Source organism: Poeciliopsis prolifica, unplaced genomic scaffold (assembly GCF_027474105.1).
Source record: "Poeciliopsis prolifica strain line A6 unplaced genomic scaffold, Auburn_PproV2 SCAFFOLD028, whole genome shotgun sequence".
Classification (NCBI taxonomy): Eukaryota; Metazoa; Chordata; class Actinopteri; order Cyprinodontiformes; family Poeciliidae; genus Poeciliopsis; species Poeciliopsis prolifica.
In genome coordinates this window covers 3,921,098-3,939,487 of record NW_026562403.1, presented here as the reverse complement: position 1 = coordinate 3,939,487, position 18,390 = coordinate 3,921,098, and the positions used below count along the sequence as shown (strand labels likewise).

General features: G+C 40.6%; 2 protein-coding genes across 4 annotated transcripts; one reads left to right on the top strand and one right to left on the bottom strand.

The window, feature by feature from the left end:
• Window positions 1-40: 40 nt before the first annotated feature.
• thbs4a (thrombospondin 4a) lies at window positions 41-10,463 on the bottom strand. Of its 2 annotated transcripts, XM_055048945.1 has the most exons (23): window positions 10,258-10,462; window positions 9,222-9,419; window positions 8,894-9,141; window positions 8,720-8,822; window positions 8,551-8,642; window positions 7,288-7,339; window positions 6,982-7,181; window positions 6,758-6,895; window positions 6,582-6,662; window positions 6,354-6,506; window positions 6,160-6,264; window positions 5,971-6,078; window positions 5,320-5,479; window positions 4,458-4,576; window positions 4,323-4,375; window positions 4,155-4,239; window positions 3,960-4,056; window positions 2,821-2,999; window positions 2,630-2,678; window positions 2,312-2,508; window positions 2,069-2,241; window positions 1,078-1,217; window positions 41-981 (listed from the first exon to the last, which is right to left on the bottom strand). In XM_055048945.1, exons 1-23 carry the CDS (start codon window positions 10,328-10,330, stop codon window positions 935-937), a joined length of 2,850 nt encoding a protein of 949 aa, XP_054904920.1. In that variant the 5' UTR covers window positions 10,331-10,462; the 3' UTR covers window positions 41-934. The 2 variants fall into 2 exon arrangements, with proteins under 2 accessions (XP_054904920.1, XP_054904919.1); XM_055048944.1 differs by having other exon boundaries at window positions 5,971-6,264; window positions 10,258-10,463.
• Window positions 10,464-11,994: 1,531 nt separating this feature from the next.
• Window positions 11,995-18,381, top strand: mtx3 (metaxin 3). 2 transcript variants are annotated; one of them, XM_055049033.1, is made up of 9 exons: window positions 11,995-12,261; window positions 13,618-13,687; window positions 13,936-14,012; window positions 14,781-14,873; window positions 14,959-15,141; window positions 15,240-15,316; window positions 15,402-15,559; window positions 15,769-15,857; window positions 17,039-18,381. In XM_055049033.1, the coding sequence occupies exons 1-9, from the start codon at window positions 12,181-12,183 to the stop codon at window positions 17,132-17,134; spliced, it is 924 nt and encodes a 307-aa protein (XP_054905008.1). In that variant the 5' UTR covers window positions 11,995-12,180; the 3' UTR covers window positions 17,135-18,381. The 2 variants fall into 2 exon arrangements, with proteins under 2 accessions (XP_054905008.1, XP_054905009.1); XM_055049034.1 differs by lacking the exon at window positions 15,769-15,857 and having other exon boundaries at window positions 17,039-17,141.
• Window positions 18,382-18,390: the final 9 nt, after the last annotated feature.

Below are 18,390 nucleotides of genomic sequence, written 5' to 3'. Positions count from 1 at the left end.
TTGTCTTCTTTGTACAGCTCAGTAGAAAATGAGACATACAGTAATTGAGGCCCTTTATTCATTATACAACAACTTCAATAAATTTGAATTCATCATGGATTTTATCCAACAAGGTCAGAATTAAATAAAAACGGGGTCAAAACGCACAACCCTGGAGGACAAGCTGCATATCTGGTCCATAGTTCAGGGGAATATACAACAAATTATAACCTGCACTTGCTTGTCTCCACTTTTTAATTCAAGTCAGGAGAGAAACATTAACTGCACACATTTCTTCCACTTGCTACTACTTTTGATAGATGTCAGTGTCCATCTAAATTATCCCAGAAGCCTGCTTAGAGACATTGAATTGAATATGAGTGAGTGTACATACATAGTGTAACCTAAAACTGACATTTTGAGTTCAAGCAAGCATTTCACCAAGTTGTCATCATTCCAGAGATTAAAAGATACTTAATAGTGTGTAGTTTTCCATATTTATTTACTTAAATCTGCGGTATGTAACTTAATTAGTAAACAAAAAAACCCTGCTATGTATTTGTTAAAACTCTCACTTTGTTGTAACAATATAATACAGATAATCTGTGAAAAAATTGAGTTTCCTTATTTAATACTGTCACAACACAGTGACAGTTTTAACAAATATGTAAAAAAAAAAAAACATTTTCACATACGGCAGCTTTTATTTGAAATATTAATTGAAAACGTACTATGTTTGAGCAGCACTAATAAACTGAAGATATATTGCATAAACACGAGGAAAAACTGCTGATTTACTTATTGAATTAACAAAGGATATAAAACACAATGTTCAGCTCCTCTAAATGCCGTCACTGAAATGGTTTCTTTTTCTTCCAACACTTCTGTTTTCCTCTGACCTATGACCTGCCACAGCAAGACATCTCAGCGTCTTTCTTTGTGGTAAAAGCCCCCTTCAGTTTTCTGCCCCTTCTATCTCTTGATAGTCATCAGGAATGTTGTCTGAAGGAGGAAAAAGAGAGAAAAAAAAAATCTCACTTCTGTAATCAGAGCTTTCGTTTCCATTTACTGGAGCATTAACGGTTTCAAGGCACTCACCGTTACAGCGGTACTTCAGATTGGACCAGATTATGTTTTCCTGAGAGAAACAGAAGACTCCCAGTCGCCCTCCTCTCATACTGGTGTCAATGATCACTCCTGTGTCCGCCACCAGTTTGGACCCCTCATAGAAACGAGCTCTGAGAAAAACAAAGAATCAACTAAACCAAGCCACTTCTGGTCAGAAATATAAATTCACTCAATATTGGGATGATATGTTAATTTTTTTTAAACGATGCAACAGAAACAATTCTATCTTTAGGCACAAAGACTTTCCGCATTATAATTTATTGTGAATTATCTCTTGGTTAAATTTTACACAAAGGTTCAAATTAATGCATGAACTCCCTAAAATGTAAGTTGAACTCTTTTGTAGCAATGAGCCAGCGTGTAACCTAAACCTGACTGGATATTGGAAAATGTTTTATTTCATTCACTTCACATTTTACTTTATGCAGACAGTCTTTGTTGTTGATTCAACATTTGGGAAGAATAATCTCCTTGATGTTAATAGAAAGTGACTCTCCCAGATGACGCTGTGTTGAATTTCACGGGACACTGCTTCTGATTTGTTACCGATTTACCATTTGGGTTTACGATCCAAATTCCTTTCCTAAAAGAGTAACAGTTTGGGTAAGGTGGTGGAAACGTGAGCACATTTGGGTTTTCTAACAGGACAATCGCCCCAAAATATCAAAAATATTAAAAACTTCACGATTGACCTGGACCTCAGAAAATATGGACTTAACAATGACCAGATGTACCTTTAGAGTTTTGCCAGATATTTATTCATGGCAACAAAATTCATAAGGCTGAGATGCATTATGCAATAAGGCTTTGGACCAAATTAAGAGTGGTAAAACATGATTGTGCATAGAGATTTTGATGGAAAAACCCCAAATGAAAATGAATTTCACATCAACAATGACAGAAGGTTAGCCTTCCACTAAAACTGTTTAAAGTATGTTAGATGGAGCATGTCTGCTTGTACCTGATGTATCCGACCTGCGGTCTGTGCTGGAGGAACCAGCGGTAGGAAACCTTGTCCTTCCAACCCACATTCCTGGGGTCCTTCCACAGAAGACGCACCTGGTCCGTCGTGTTTCCTGTGTGCCACAGGGAGTTCCTCATGTACTCGCCAGGACCTGTCTTAGACTTCACCACCTGTTGAGGAAGAGTCATGTGGGATCAAGGAGGACTCTGTCAAACCCACGGAAACAGACGTCACGCAAACCTTCAACTGTATTCCTGGCTCGGCGACGGCTCTGAAGGGCGCGGCCTGCCAGTAGGTCTGCTCTGTCTGTTTCCACATCACCACGTAGAAGGAGGACGAGTCCTGGTAGCCAAAGATGAAACCAGCGTAATCATCGTCCGTCACTGTGTTCACGTGGAAGGTTCCCTCGAAGTCAACTCCACTGAAGGCTTTGTAGCCTGGAGTTGCACATAGGAGACAAACAACAGGTTGGATCAGAGGATTCATGGAGGGAGATGGGAAATACCTGGAGTTACTGTAAAACTGGACACGACAAAACAAAGATACTCAGGTTTTTACCAACAGCAAGGCCAGGATCAGAGTTCATGGTCTGGACTATCTCCATACCCTGGAAGAGGAAACATGCTGTCTATAAGGTTGAACAAAATAATAATTTGAAAGAGCTTTAATGAGGAAAGACATTTTGGAGGAAAATGCAAATGGGCTTAAAAGTCTGAAGCAAGAAAGATAAGATGAATCTTGCTGATGACCTGGTTGAGTACCACCCAGTTGGGATCTATCTGTGAGTCTCCCTCCGGGTCCAGCACCACCGTCTGGTACGCTCTGAAGTCGGTCAGCGTGACCTCAGCGTTCTCAGGGCAGTGGTCGATGATGTCAATCACGTTGTCCTTGTCGAAATCGCCCTCACATGCATCTCCAACTTTGTCCACTAAAATACATCAGTAGAGCTTGGCTGTCAGAGATACGCTAAAACTGAACAATTACATTCAGAAATGTACAAATCACTCATCATGGTTATGAATGTTAAATTAACTTTAGGCCTTTTAATGATTCATTTGAGGTACTCTTGTCTTGAAGTGGAATGGTTTTACAACATACGACTGCAAGTTTTGGTTTACTGTGGATTTGATTTAATCCACAGTTGGTCCAATTATGAATTATGAATGAAACTAATTAGAGTGACCAGAAACAAGCTGAGAACCAACCAGGCCCTAAGTTTTCATGAACTGGAAGTGCTTAAACACCAGTGTCACTGTCCATAGTGAAGCAAGTTTTATGTCGACATGTCATGGCATAAAGAACAAGAATAAATCTTCAAGCGAGACTGAAATTTTCAGCTGACCATAAGGACAAGCCAAATACAATCAGATGGGGGAAAGAACTCACTTTTTGGCTAGGATGACGAAAAGTTTCCTTGGAGGAATTACAAAAAGGGGTTGAAACTTAAGAAAGGTGACGCATAGTGGTGATGGTGCACTGCACAAAGTGGATGAAGTAAAACCTTTGGTATGAATAAATCAGTCGACATTAAGCTGCTGCAGTGGCTCCAACTTCAACCCTGGTTGATCATCTGCGGACAATGATTCAACGCCAGGTCATTGCCTGGAAACCAACCTCATTTAACGAAGCTCTAAATACTTTTTTAATAGCCCCAAAACGGATGAAGTTTTTCTGCAATTTGCCAAGGGACATTTGTCCAAATGTAACTGAGGATGTTGATTCTAAATGGATTAAAAGTCCATCATATTCAAACCTAATTTTTGCTCGATGAGTAATCATTCTGCCCCTTCTATCTCTTGATAGTCATTCCTGATGAGTGTATGCAAACTTCTCCCCTAAACTGAACAAAATTATAATAACAAAAAAAAAATAATAAATGAACACAAACTGTTAGAGTCCTTTTGATCTGAGTTGGGAACCAGTCTACAATTATCTTCGTTATCTGGTATGCCGTCATTGTCGTCATCGTCGTCACATTCGTCTCCCTGCAAGAAAGAAACTACAGATTGGATCTCTCTACTTTAGTGATATGAATCGGTGATTAGAACCAAGTGTTAATTCAATATAAAGAATTAGATGAAACCATTCCATCCTTGTCCGTGTCCAGCTGAGACGAGTTGATGACAGTGGGACAGTTGTCCTTTGTGTTCTGGTGACCGTCGCCGTCACTGGCAATAACAAAAAAATACATAAAAAACAGGTAAAAATAAAAACATTTTCAAGACAATCAGCCAGTAACGCAAGGCTGTACCTGTCTATGTTGTCATCACAGGTATCTCCTACTAGGTCATCGTCTGAGTCCGACTGCAGGCGAGTGGCACAAACTCAGTTGGATGAATGATGGTGACATGGAAGAGAAATCTCTCTAGTTGTGTTTTATTGTTACCTGATTGGGGTTGGCCACATCAGGACAGCTGTCACACGCGTCCCCTACTCCGTCATTGTCTCTGTCTGCCTGATCTGGGTTCGGGACCCGCTGGCAGTTGTCAAGAACATTTTTCAAGCCTGGAAACATGATTAAAAGCACAGCGACTGGTTGGATGTGGCCTACAGGGCAGTCAGAATGCATCACCAGATGGCAGCGTTTGTTTCAAATTGATGGTGAAATAGTTTCCAGTGGTCCTCAGCTCCTGGCAATGGCCTGCCACGGAAAAAAATATCTACATGACGAGACAGACATGAGCTAGTTCTCAGCAATCTGACCACAGAGTTGAAAACATTAGCAAATGATCGGGATGAGGGAGAACCGCCAAGCCCAACACCAAACAAAGGGCATACACAAAAGTCAAGAATTTTCCATCAGAGTTCCCACCAAATGCCGATTACCTAAGGTATGAGGGAAAAGTTTCCAGGAAAAACATTTAGCAGAGCAGTTTCTTTTGTATCTAACACTGCTCTGTATTAGTATATCCGGAAACCCAGAGATCTAACAGGTACAAGATGTTGACTGAAACAGACACTAAAAAAGCAGGGGGATGTTTTTCACAGAAAGGCAATAACAAATGTTCCCGTCTGAATCCTCCTGACAGACGGGAAGGTTCCTGTGTCCAGACAGACTGCACTCTGGAAAATCCTCGGTAATGCTTTTATCAGATGACTGCTTTCACTCTCGGTTCCTCTTTTCCTTTTAACTAATTTAGCCAATAAAACCAGGGAAAGGCCACTTCCCATAATCTGACCACGTGTAAAATAAAAGCTTACACTCCGATCTGATTATCAGCCGTCAAACTAATTATTCGCACTCTTACCGTCTCCGTCCATGTCGTCATCACATTCGTCTCCCAGTCCGTCCATGTCCGTGTCCCTCTGTGAGGGATTTTGGATTGTTTTGCAGTTATCACAGGCGTCTCCATGGACGTCTTTATCACTATTTTTCTGGTCGACATTTGGGACCAGCCAGCAGTTATCCTGGGACAGACAAATTCAGGGTTTTTTTCTCCAACACATAAGTTACACACAGCCTCATGCAAAGATACCTCATAGTTTTTGAACCTTTTAACATTGTGAAAGAAGTAGGACAAAAAATCTATACATGAAAACACATAAGTGGAAATGTTTTTTATCAGATTACTGCCTTCATTATAACTTTATCACTTTATTATATCTAATTTAGGAACTACAGCCAGGGAAAGTCCACTTCCACTCCTACATTTAGAGAGCTCTGTTACCATAACGTGAATATTTCTAAAGTGAAGTTAAAAATGCTCTAACAAATCACCCAAAACCTGCCAGGCCCCTTAATGAAACATGGTGGTGAGAGCATCATACTTTTCTTCAGCAAAAATGGAAAAGCCACACTCAAATTTATGGCTGTAAACTAATGAAATATTAAAATTCAAGGTGTAAATATTCTGAAAAGTGCCTAATCTGCGGTACATATGTTGAGCTAAGTCACCTACATCTATGTTAATGATGCCGTCATCATCTGCATCATCATCACAGGCGTTGCCAGTCCCGTCCCTGTCTGCATCTTCTTGGCCAGAGTTGGGCACAAACACACAGTTGTCCTGGAAAACACACAAAAAATAGTTTCTGATGCGAGCTTGGGTTAAACGTAAGTATGTGAGGAGGATGTAGGAATGGAGTACCTGGTTACAGTTGTTGTCTCTGCACACAAGACTGTTGTCTGGATATGCATCAATGTCTGTGTCCTTCCCACATTCGTAACCATTACCAGCCCAACCAATACCACACTAAGATTACACCAACAAAAACAGTTCATCACAACATATTACAGTGACAAAAAAATCTTCTTACATTGATCCCCGTTGGGAATACATACCACACAACTAATGCTTCCATCTCTCTCCACAATGCACTCCCCATTGACGTCACAGGGGTTCGGCTGACCATTGGGGCACAGTCTGGTGCCATGACAGCCTGTCGACTGGTCACCAGTGAAACCAGCCCTACACTCTCCACATCGGAAGGAGCCCTGAGGAGGACGACACAGTCAGAGACAACTGTCCTCATCTATTAAAATGGCACACTGGACATAAAGTGGTCTTACTATAGTGTTGTAGCAGAGGGAGTTGGGGGTGCAGCCTCCGTTCTCAGGCGGGCCCAGACACTCGTCTAAGTCTTCACACACCTGGGAGAGGAGGAAACGTCAAAAACAAACACTAGGAAGGGTATGTTTGTGAATTAAAAGATCTGCAATATACAGCAGCGAGGGCTGAGTGAGACCTGTTTGTGTGACTTGGCATAAGACACTCCAACGCCATTGATCTCTGGCCCCGTGTATCCCACAGGGCATTTCTCACAGCGAAAACCAGGAGCGGTGTTCACACAGCGGACGCCAGGGAAACACGGATTAAAGCTGCACTAAAACTCAAAAACAGAGAAGAAAGATTATGAATAGCTGAGCGCTGCCAGGTGCTGCAGTGTTAATTCAAAAGCATAATCCATACCTCATCTACATCATCACAGTGAACCCCGTCTCCTGTGTATCCATCGGGACAGGAGGCACACTGGAAGCCCCCTGACTCTGAGGGAATGCACATGTTCTGTCTGAAGCAGGTCCCTGGTGGACACCCAGTCAGATGGGAAAGAGGGACCACCTGCTCAGGACTCGGACCTGGGACAGGTTTGGTGGGCTTGCCTTCGAGTCCTGTGGGTGCATGGATGAAAACAGAAAAAAGACAATGTCTCTTGTTTCAACAGAGTTTAAACACTGCACATAAGTAGGAAGATCTCTTTTTTCTTTTACTGCTTACCACAAGCCAGACACTCAGCAATGGTGTTCCTCAGAAAGTTTGTTTCCTTAATCTACATCAGAGCATCATGAACATTGTTAGAACATTATTTTTCAGCTATAATGGAAATTTTGAATGGTGATATCTTAAACATCAGATGTTCCACCTAAAAAACAGCAGAATGTTTTTGCCTCACTGTCTGATATTGTAACCTTTTATCAATGGTGAGTTTTTACATGAAATGAACTTTATAGTCACTGCTGCTCATTAATCAAGTATTTTTTGGTAATTAAGCATCATCCACATTTATTGAACCTAACACATTTATTGCCTCAATAGCCAATACTTGAATCTTTTTTTTTTTTTTCATTTTTGTAAACAAAGTTCTTTGTTACCAACATCACTGTGCTTGAAATGGTATTGGGTGAGGTCTTGTTTGTTTTAGTTTCAATTGGTTGACTCTTTTTTAATATTTGGATGCAAAGATGGAAGAAGAGCATGCGCTCTTGTCTTTCTGATTTTGAAGAGTGGCTAATAAATATTGGCCACCAGGGAAACAGGAAATAGAGGAAAGCAAATGAATAATTTGTTGACACCGTTCAATTTATAAAAAATGAATACATTATTTTAAAAATCCCTTCAGTTCTCTTTGTAACTTTGTAACTCTGTGTAGCTTTGTTTACTTATTAACATGTAATAAATAAACAGAAACAAAAAATGGTCCAAAATATTTCAATAAAGATATTAAAATATGATTAAGTCTCTTGTGAAATTGTTTACACTCAATGTTGTTTTTATTTAAGTTAAAAACAATAAATAATGCATAGATAAAACTGCGACTAACTTTTAGTGTGGCTCTTTACACAGCCCCTAACATCGACTTTATTATACTGTATCAGCTGATTGAGTCTGATGGGACAGATTTAGAGAAAAAAAAAACATATATATCTTAATATAATCTAGAAACACAAGATTAAATAGTGTAAGAAGTATACACGATTTTTATAAATACAGTTATTATTTAAATCAATGTATTTATACATTTAATAAACTATTGTTTAAATATATTTTTCTTTATTGAATCGCAGCATATTTGGATCTCCATAGTAACCAAATTGGAAAAAAAAAATCCTGGGAAACCGGAAAACTTCTGACCTTCAGCTGATTCCCTCAAAACCACTCTCATTGTGATCCATTTGACTTTATTTCAGAGCAACTCTGAGGGTTTTCTCCCTTCCCATGAATCAGAACCAGACTGACAAATGCAGACGGTAAACACGTAACCTGCTTGTGGAGCAGCTCCCTCATCTCAGACATCATGCTCTTCAGCTCCTGCATGGTGGTCTGACCCTGCACCTCCCTGCCTCCCTGGAAGCCTGAGCAAAGCTATAAATCAGCATAGAAACTCTCAGATACAACCAGTTTGGGACAACATAGGCTCATGTCAACACACCCAGCAGGTGCAGAGACTCTGTGGGTTCCATGCTGCAGTCCTGCAGGGTGGCCACGTTGTCGATGGTGTCCTCAATAACCAGCTTCAAGTCTGTCAGATTGTCCTAACAGAGAAATAAAACAGAGCGCATAACAGCCTGAAGAGCCATGTTCTCAGCACAGATTTCTCATTCACCTGTCCACTTGACTGCAGGGTCCTCAGTGCCACCTTGTTGGGCCCAGGTGGGAGTGACCCGAACGCGGCCGGCAGGTCATTCACAGTGTGAGCGAGCCTGCAGTCGACGTAGATGTTAAGGCGAGGCGGGCCGCGCTGCATGCCGCTGGCGTGCATCATGATGTGGTGCTCTCGTCCATCCGCCAGGGAGCCGTGGTTGAAACTGGTGGTCCCAAACCTGCCGTCGGTCTTCTGGTAACGAAGCGTCACTGGAGACGGAGAGTTGAACAGAAACATTAAAATCAGACTGGACTCACAGAACAATGAAGTGTTGGCAGAACAAACCCACCTTTGCTCAGTTTGGCTTGCACAGTGAGCTCCAAGTACTTGTTGTTGTCTTTGGGGTTGAGCACACTGAACAGAGAGGTGGGGGCCCTGTTTTGGAGCCTGAAGGAGGAGAGGAGGAACGCCTCATCCCTGCCTTTGTTCTTCAGGCTTCCTTGGAGTAAGTCTGGCAGGCAGTCTGGAGACACCAGCAGGTCGTAGACTAACACAGGAGAGAGATGTTACAGGAGTGGGTTGTGCATAAAATAACAACAAAGCAGTAAGTTAGAGGGACCAAAGAGCTTCTTCATCCTTTTTCTGTGTAATTTAGTGGGATTGCATGTTGTAAACACAAACTACTGTAGTGCATAATTCAGCTTTGGAAACATGTGTGGGGTCTTTAATCGCCACTTCAGCTTCAGAGAGGTTTTCACATTCATACCAAGCTTTTCAGATGTCTATGTGTAAGAGAATTCAAAATTAAAACAATCTATAAGTATGCACCGCTTCATAAAGTGAAATCTCAATAAATCGCATTAATGAAGGTAAAGTGCTCCATCTGGCAGACTTTAAGTGGTTCTGTCATCTGGTGTAGTCCAATTACTACTCCTGAGTCCCTTTACTAAGTGTGACCGAACCCTTTGTGATCTGCGTGCATATATGTATGTTTGTAGTATGCAAATGAACTTTCATGTTAGCATCCTGCTGAGTTTTTATAGAGCCGCAGTAAACACTGTCCACTGGACCAAACCTCTTTGCTCTGCACTTACATGCACAAACACAAATGACAGGTTCAAAGAATAACACAAAGTTGAATGAAAAAAATTGAATACAACTGTTTTTGTAAAAGTACACTAAACTATCTCGTTTAGGTTGGTTTGGCATTAGATCACAAGATCAAACTCTGACGGTCAGGGGGGAAAAAACTTGCTTTAAGGTCATCTTCCACTGCATCTACACTCATACGTTTTTCTCATGTTGAAATGGAAAATGTTTCATAGCTACAGACTACCAAAATCTTTGGTAAATATGTTTTCCATGAGAGCAGAAGCGCTACTTACCAATACCCTGAGCTGCGACAGTGAGCAGCAGTTGCTGCAGCACCAGCCATAGAGCTGCTGCTTTAAGACACATTCCAGTCACCAAGCACACACTTCGAGAAAAGATTTCATAGGTCTCCTGTCGACTGATGAAGGTGAACAGTCAAATCTCGCACGGCAGAGGTAAGACGTTGTTTTTTTTTGTCCACAGACGCAGCTTTTAAAGCAAAGGGGAGTGTCCTTGCTCACTGGTGGCACTGTAAGTGAGTTCTGGTGTTTGGTTATAATTGCGGGGGAGTTGCTTCTCTGTACCGTCTTATGTATACAGTTTGGTCAGAACATCATCACCATTACAGTAATTGCAAACATCTGAATACAAAACAAGGCACTGGCGTGATTATTTCCACTGCATGGGTGAACTTTCTGTTCTAATGAGCATAGTCAGTGCAAGATATGAGTTTTGTGATTCTTGTGTTTAAAAATGAAATATTTTAAAACTTCTATAAGCAAACTCATCCGTCTGAAAAAAATGTCATATTCTGGAAATTGTTGTTTTTCCCAGATATTGCGAAACTTTAGTCTCAGAAACGGATGTGATCCCCGTGGGTAATATTTAAACAGCCTGCTGATGTGTATAAATCTAAGGCAGATGTTTTCAGTCTCCTTATGATTCCAGGTAATGTTCTCTACACGCCACTGCAGCCCCTTTCCTCTCTAATCTGGTGCAGGCTTGCAGGAACAGGATAAGACTTGAGTGAAAATATGGAACAATAGATGTCTGGTTCACGCTTTCTCTACTGACCTCAAGTTTATTTTAACAGCTGTTTGTCTAAGTCAGAGAGAGACATTTACCATTCCTCAGAGCGTTTCCATTGAACGTCCGGCTGAGTCTGGCTCTCTGGACTCTGACCAAACGGCTGGCAAACTTCAGCATTATATCAGCTGTGGGATAAAACTCGAAGTGCATTGCAAAGTGTCCAAACCCCTTCAATGCTTTCGAGATTTATTATGTCACTGGATTTATGTTGGGATTTATATGGACCTATTCAATGTAGAATGTTATGTTGAAGTTGAAGAAAAAGTGCTCATGGTTTTCAAAATTCCTTTTCCTAATAAAACTCTGAAAAGTGTGGTGCGCTTTGGTTTTCACACCCTAAAATATAATCTCAGTATAGATTGTGAACACTCAGACAATAACATTGTTAGAGAATAGTATTGAACAGACAGCATCTTAAAGGCCAGGACCGGCTGCCAGGTGAGGGATAAAGCTATTGAGATGCTTAAAGCAACATTAAGTTATAAATCAACATTCCAAGTTTGGAACTAACTTGAGGCCATAGTTCATCTTCCAGTAGAAGAAAGCTGTAATGGAACCTTTTACCATGTGTTAAGATGGCCCAGTCAAAGTCCAGACCTGAATCCAACAGAGAACATTCAGCAATTTATTCAATCTTGGGTGATTCTGAAAGACTGAAAGACAGTTTTGACTCAGGTAAGACAGCGAATAGACACAAATGGTTGCATACAAGTGAACAAGTGTAAAAATTTTAGATTTTTTGTAGTAAATATTTGGTATTCCCTACGAAATACCACTTAAGATATGGTAATTAAACATATTGTTTTTAATTATGTGTTTGTTTTTGTAATCCAAATAAAAGATCAAATGTTAAGACTTGTGTACATCAATCAAATAATTTAAGTAATCCTACAAGTTTTTAATGGGCAGTTAAAAAGAAAACTATTTTGTACGTGGTGTAAAAACGCAGAGAAATGTTCCTCTTATAACTTTGGACATTTGTGCTGAACATAGAGATCGTATTTTCCACCTATTCATCCGGACCGAGTTCACGCCTCGTTCATTAATGTTTCTCTGATCTGTTGGTGTGGCGCGCGGAGACGTGACAGCTGCGCCGTGACGTCCTCAGCTCTGTATGAATCAAAAATATGGCGGCTGCCATGGAGCTGAGATGCTGGGGAGGAGACTGGGGGCTTCCCTCTGTCCACACCGACTCTCTCGTGGTTCTGGTAAGACCCCCGTTTGCTCTCGACAAGCTCAGCCTGTCCGTCCACAGCAGCCTTTAACGAGCCTTTTTGTGCCTCCTGTTGTTCCGCTCGTTAGCTTCGATGCTAACGCAGCTGCATCGAAGCTACGTTTTGTTTTGTTCGGGTCAGTGGGATGAACAGGTGAAATGTGCTGTCCGGCTGAAAGCCGCAGCTGCACAGAAGGACCTGCTGCCTGCAGAGGTTTGTCCTTCATGCGCAGCGGCCTGTCAGAAGTCACTCCTCGTTTAAATAAATGTTGTCCTTCAAGGTCAGCTTGATGTAACTCTTATTTTTGTTTCTTTTGACTTCGTGTCAGCTTGTTTTTTAGTTTGTCACCGACCATAATTTAGCTATTAAACTTGCAGGAAGTGCACAAGAGCTTTTGATTGCTGGAGGACGTGTTGTGTCATTGAATGCATGCAGTAACAACTCTGGCCACAAGGGAGCGCTTTTTTTATTTATAGTCATTTACAGTATTTTAAAGTCTCGTATAAACTGCAGTGTTAATGATTTCAACCTAATATTAGTCAAAATATTTCGACTTAAATTTTAAACAATTTTCACATGATTTGTTCTCATTTTAGTTCTTATTCATTTTGCTCAAAGTGTGCACAGTATTGTATTTTTTTTATTATTGCTTATCTTTATGTGATTCACTAGTAATGAAATGCATCGTATCAGATATTTTATGATATTAATTCCTGTTTTGAAGATGTTGTAATCAGAACTGATCTGAGAAAATGTGTATTTATTTATTTTGCATATTTTGTCACGTATTGTTCATGTTCAATCTGGATCTTTGAGTGGACGTGGACAACCATTTTTTTATCAAACAAAATGCAGCAGCTCTAAAAGTTTTACTGTTACTGATAGCGAACTCCTTTCCAGTCAACGTTTAGAACCTCAACCTGTGGCTCCTAAACTGGCTTCTGTTTCAGATGCCAAACAAATAATTGAAAACCATTATTTTTTTTTTTCTTTTTTGTAAATTTTTTCAGACAATAAAAGTCTCAAATATGTCAGTTTGTGCTTTAAATGATCTGTATTATAATATAATCCAGTTCAGATTGGACAAGTGGAGATGTTATCCACTCTGAAAAGCTGTGAAGTAGCCCTTTACCATCGTGTAACATATGGACAGACATGTAAATGCTTTGTCCTATCTGGGAAAAATGTGGAATTTTGAAATGGAAAAATTGTGAGAATCCTGCTGAAAGACGGTTCTTAGACAATGTTTTCTATCTGGATTTGACATTTCTGCAGAAAACCTTTTGATTCAAATTTGAATCATCAATTTTCTCTTTTTCTTACCAGTTTTTCCTCCTTTTTTCCCTCCAGGCTTATGCTAAGTTTTCAGGAGCAAAGCTCTCAGTTTCTCCTGTGGACTGGACATGGAAAACCTTAACAGGTGGGCCACTGCGTCTTGTTGACCTGACCGGTGCAACTCTGTGGTCAGAGTACCGTAACAGGAGAGGAGAGTGTTCTTCCCTCCTGAGGTGGTCTGTGCATTTTAAACATTGGTAAACTGTTCAGACATTGACTTTATTCGTATCTTATTCATAGAATCCAGAGTTCAGTTTCTAGCAAGAATGCTTTATATCTTTATTTGTATTATCACCTTCAATCTGCTCATTATTTTTCCTCTTTTGTCTACAGCGAGCGTCCCAGAGCTGGTTTGTGGAGACACCGTTGTTCAGGAACCAACACAGATTCTGAACTTCCTGAGAAAACAGGTGACTGAGTCGGCTTGTTCAGGATCTGCACAGTTATACACCTGAAACCAGTTTACACACCCCATATAAAAAAGACATATAAGAAGGGAAGCACCAAGAAATCAGCCAATGGATACATGAAAAAACAATCTATTCTACCTTCTGATAGGTCTGAAAATCAGCCAGCGTCCCTTTTGGTCTGTTGTGAGAGAGGGCTGACTGACCGGGTCATGTTTGCACATCCATGGTTAACAATAGTAGTCCCATCATTGACAATTTAGCGAGTCTGACCGGTAATGGCAGGTCAGACATTTTGAAGATCGTTGATCTGCCAGAAAACAGTAATTGGTGCACCCTAATGTACATGAAAGCAGAATAATCTTATAATTTCTCTGTGATCAATAACAGAATATTAGGATAGTATTAGCAGCTTTACTTAGTTTACGTGGGCATAATGGTAATTGAACATATTTACCACTTTTGGGTACTATTTAGATTATTTCATTGTTGCTTCTATTGCCAAACACGGCTTTGAAATTTAACAGCAGCAAACACAGCCAGTTGTCGTTTGCACTCTGACCACTAGTTGGCAGCACAGTGCTTGCACCTTGACCCCTGCAATGTGAAGAATCGCCATCTCTTGGCTGCATTACTAACCAGAAGCAGTGTATGGTGATTTTGTGCCAGTGCTATTAAACCCAACAGACCTAAAAGAAGAAAATAAGATTTTTCATGCGTATTTGACAGAAATGAGCAGTAATATGCATGAATGTTGTTCTGACCTTGCAGAGGTTTAATGCAGACTACGAGCTGACAGCCAGGCAGGGAGCAGACACAATGGCCTACATCGCTCTACTTGAGGAGAAACTGCGACCAGCTCTGGTACCAGCGTTGCCTCTCTCCTTTTTTGTTTTCAAATAAAAAAAAACCAATGAAAATTCCAAGACGATGTTTTTGTTTCCCACAGCTCCACACATTCTGGGTGGATGCAGAGAACTACAGCAACCTGACACGGCCGTGGTTTGCTTCCCGCTCACCGTTCCCGCTAAACTTTTTCATCCCGAGTCGCCTTGCAAATGTCGCCCTCGCTCGCATCCTGGTCACCAGAGGAGAGGGGCTGCTGCACACAATCTCTGAGGTGGAGGGAAAGGTAAATCCGCCGAGGATGACAAGCTCCTACGGCTCCGGCTGGTTTCCAGCCAGATGTCGGGATTTCATGGGTGATGCTTCTTTTCTGCTTCACATCAGATCTACAGTGATGCTAAAGAGTGCCTGAACCTCCTCTCCCACAGACTGGGAACTGCAGACTATTTCTTTGACAACTCGTGAGTTAAATCACCTTTTGGCAAATCTTTTTAAGCGTTTCTGTAAGTTCTTATCTCTGCATCCGTTGATATGTCGTTTACACAGCCCGACCAGTCTGGATGCCTTTGCGTTTGGTTTCTTGGCTCCGCTTCTCAAAGCAGACCTGGCCAGCAGCCCTCTGCAGAGCCACCTCAGGCAGCTGGACAACCTCACTCGCTTCTGTGACAACGTCCTCGCAGCCCACTTCAGCCCGGATAAACCCCGTAAGATCGCTGCATGCAGTGGAAATATTCTGTAGGACTTAATCTTGATGAAATCACGTCAATAACGAGGATGACAAACTAACACAATCACCTCTTTGCTTCTTTGCACCTGCTTTACTTTTCTATTCTAATTCATCAAACCTTTCTAATTTTGCTGACTTTTGTTTCTTCTCCTCTGTGTGCATCATCCTCCTCCTACCTCTTTCCAGGTCTGCTTCCACCTGTTCAGGAAACAATGGATGCCAACCTGCAGAAACTAACACAGCTTGTAAACAAAGAGTCCAACTTAATAGAAAAGGTGCTTCTGCTTTCCATTTCTCTTCTTCTGTTCACTGGACGTTCTCAGCAGGCTCCAACACAGTCGTGTATTTAGATATTAAGACGGCAACACAACATTAAAAATAATGTCTAGTGTCTACAAATTCTTTCTCATTCTCGATGTTTAACTAGTTCATACTTGTGTGGCTCTGTCTTCAGATAATTTTAAGGAGGATTAGCTCGAAGGGCTAATGACGCTCAGATTGATCTGATATGTCTTCCTGTCTGCAAGTTAAAGGATCTCATCAAACAAATCTAATGAACAATCCAAACAAATCTCAGAAAAAAAGAGATTTTTTTCCACTGTATATCTTAATGGTAGAACTACATTTCTATTTGCTGGAGAGAAGGGTCCACACCTCCAAATTGCACATGTAGAAGCTGAAGGAATCTAGAAGGAACTTGTGAATTTTTAAGGCCAGATTGTTATATTTAATGATGCTAAGGGGAGGGGCAAAAGTTTTTGGCCTTGTTATTAGCTTAAAGACACTTTTAGGTAAAGCAAAGATTTTGGAAATATGAGCATCTTTTCATCTTATCTTGCAGAGATATGTTCTTTGAGCCAAATTGACCTGATCTGACTGGAATATTTACACTCTAAAAACTCAAGACTTGATTTTACCCAGCGACTAAGACTTTTTTTTTGTTTGTTTCCTGTTTTAGCCTGTGATGTTCACAAGTCTGTTATCAGCTCAGAATAATCTGTTCCTGCTGCTTCATCATATTTGCCAAACTTCTTTTACTCTGTAACTGAACACTGTGTTATATAACTTTAGATCATTGATTGAACAACATGCACAGCATGTTAAATCATGTACAAAATGCCATATGCTTCACTTAGGAAACAAATCTCTTTATCTACATACTGTTTCATGCAGTTGAAAACAGAAGATGGTGTGTTCCTGTCCACAGTGAGGCTGAAATAGATGTGGAATACAGATCGGACATCCAAAGTGTGTAGCATAGTTGATGGTTGAGCAACAGTGAAGCAGGAACACAGAAATTGTTTTGCTAATTTGTTGGAAACATTTGAACGTTGTTAGAAATCCTGGAATCAGTAAGGCAATCGTTTTAATGGGGTTTTTAAGTGTCTCTTAGTAAATTTCTACATTATAAATTTGCAGAAAGAGCTGAATTGCTTTTTTTTTTTTTTAATTGTAGATGGATGACAACCTTCGCAGCAGCCCACAGCACAAACCTCACAGAACCGAACCCAAACCCAGTCTGTCTTCTTCAAAGAACTCGACCCCAGCGTAACGCCCGAACTTCCAGCTCTGATCCAGCTGCACGACTCGCCAGGCACCGCCATGTTGACCTCAACCAAACCCAACTTACTGAAAAAGCTCATGAACTAGGACTACTGTGGATGAAATGGAAGAATTTCTTTAATCATGTCATTAAGGCTGTATAATTAAGAGACTATTTTTATGACAACGATGATAGATTTTAAAGATGTTCATCAGAAATGAAGGAAAAATGCATGTGCATGTGGTCAAGAGTGGAAATCTACAAAGTGGTGCTGGATGACGAAGACGCGAAATATTGAAAGGGAAGCCAAAGGAACCGAAACGTCCAGAGGAATATTAGTGGTGCAGACTGCTTTTCTTTTACCGTTCTGCTGATTTTATCTAAAGGGATAAAACCTCTTGGTTCTTCCTGTTTGAGTTGATCTCTTGCAGTCTGTGTTGTGGTGCAGATGTTTGTTGAAGTCTGAAAATGTTTAATGTCCGTCCATTTAAAAAGCGTTATTTACATCGGAGAGCATATACCGAGAGCACAAGATGTTTCATTTAGATTTTTCACAGTAACTTTTTTTGCAGTAGTAAATCTAAAGTCTGCATGCAATCAGGTACTTGGTCTTTATTTTTTGTCGAGGGTTGCTTGCATAGTTTTAAAAAAGATGATTATAATTGTTTTGTTGCGATTTCCTCCTATTAGGGCTGATCAGCTTTGTCAAAAACACTAAGGATTTGCACTTTGAATCGAGTTGCTCACGCATAACATTTGGTACTAATTCTGTGTGTGTGTGTGCGTATGTGTGTCTTATTGCAACATTTAACAATCAAGCCACCGCGTTTGTTGCCTTCATTTCTATGCAGCTATTTTTGCACAATTATTTATTTTTTTCTGCCATGTTTTGCGTGATTTGCTGTGCCTGTTTATTTCCTCTGTTTAAACCCAAGTAAGTCTCATTAGCTGCTTTGCTTGTTTGTGTTTATGGACTGAATACTATGAGGTTCTTCATGCGTTAACAAACACCATCGTTTCCATCATCTGACCAGACTTCCTCACATTCGGTGTTACATTCCCTCCACAGCGCCATCTTTTAGAAATAGTTTTGCTTCCAGTCAACAGATGGTTGCAGTGTGCCTTCATGACTGCTGGTTTCTTCTTCCAAATGTTCCTGTGAGTTTTTATACACACGTCATAAATTATTTTAACCATGTTTCTTGCTTTTGTTCATGACATGCCTTTACATTATTTAAATACAAAAAGTACCAAACAGAAATAAC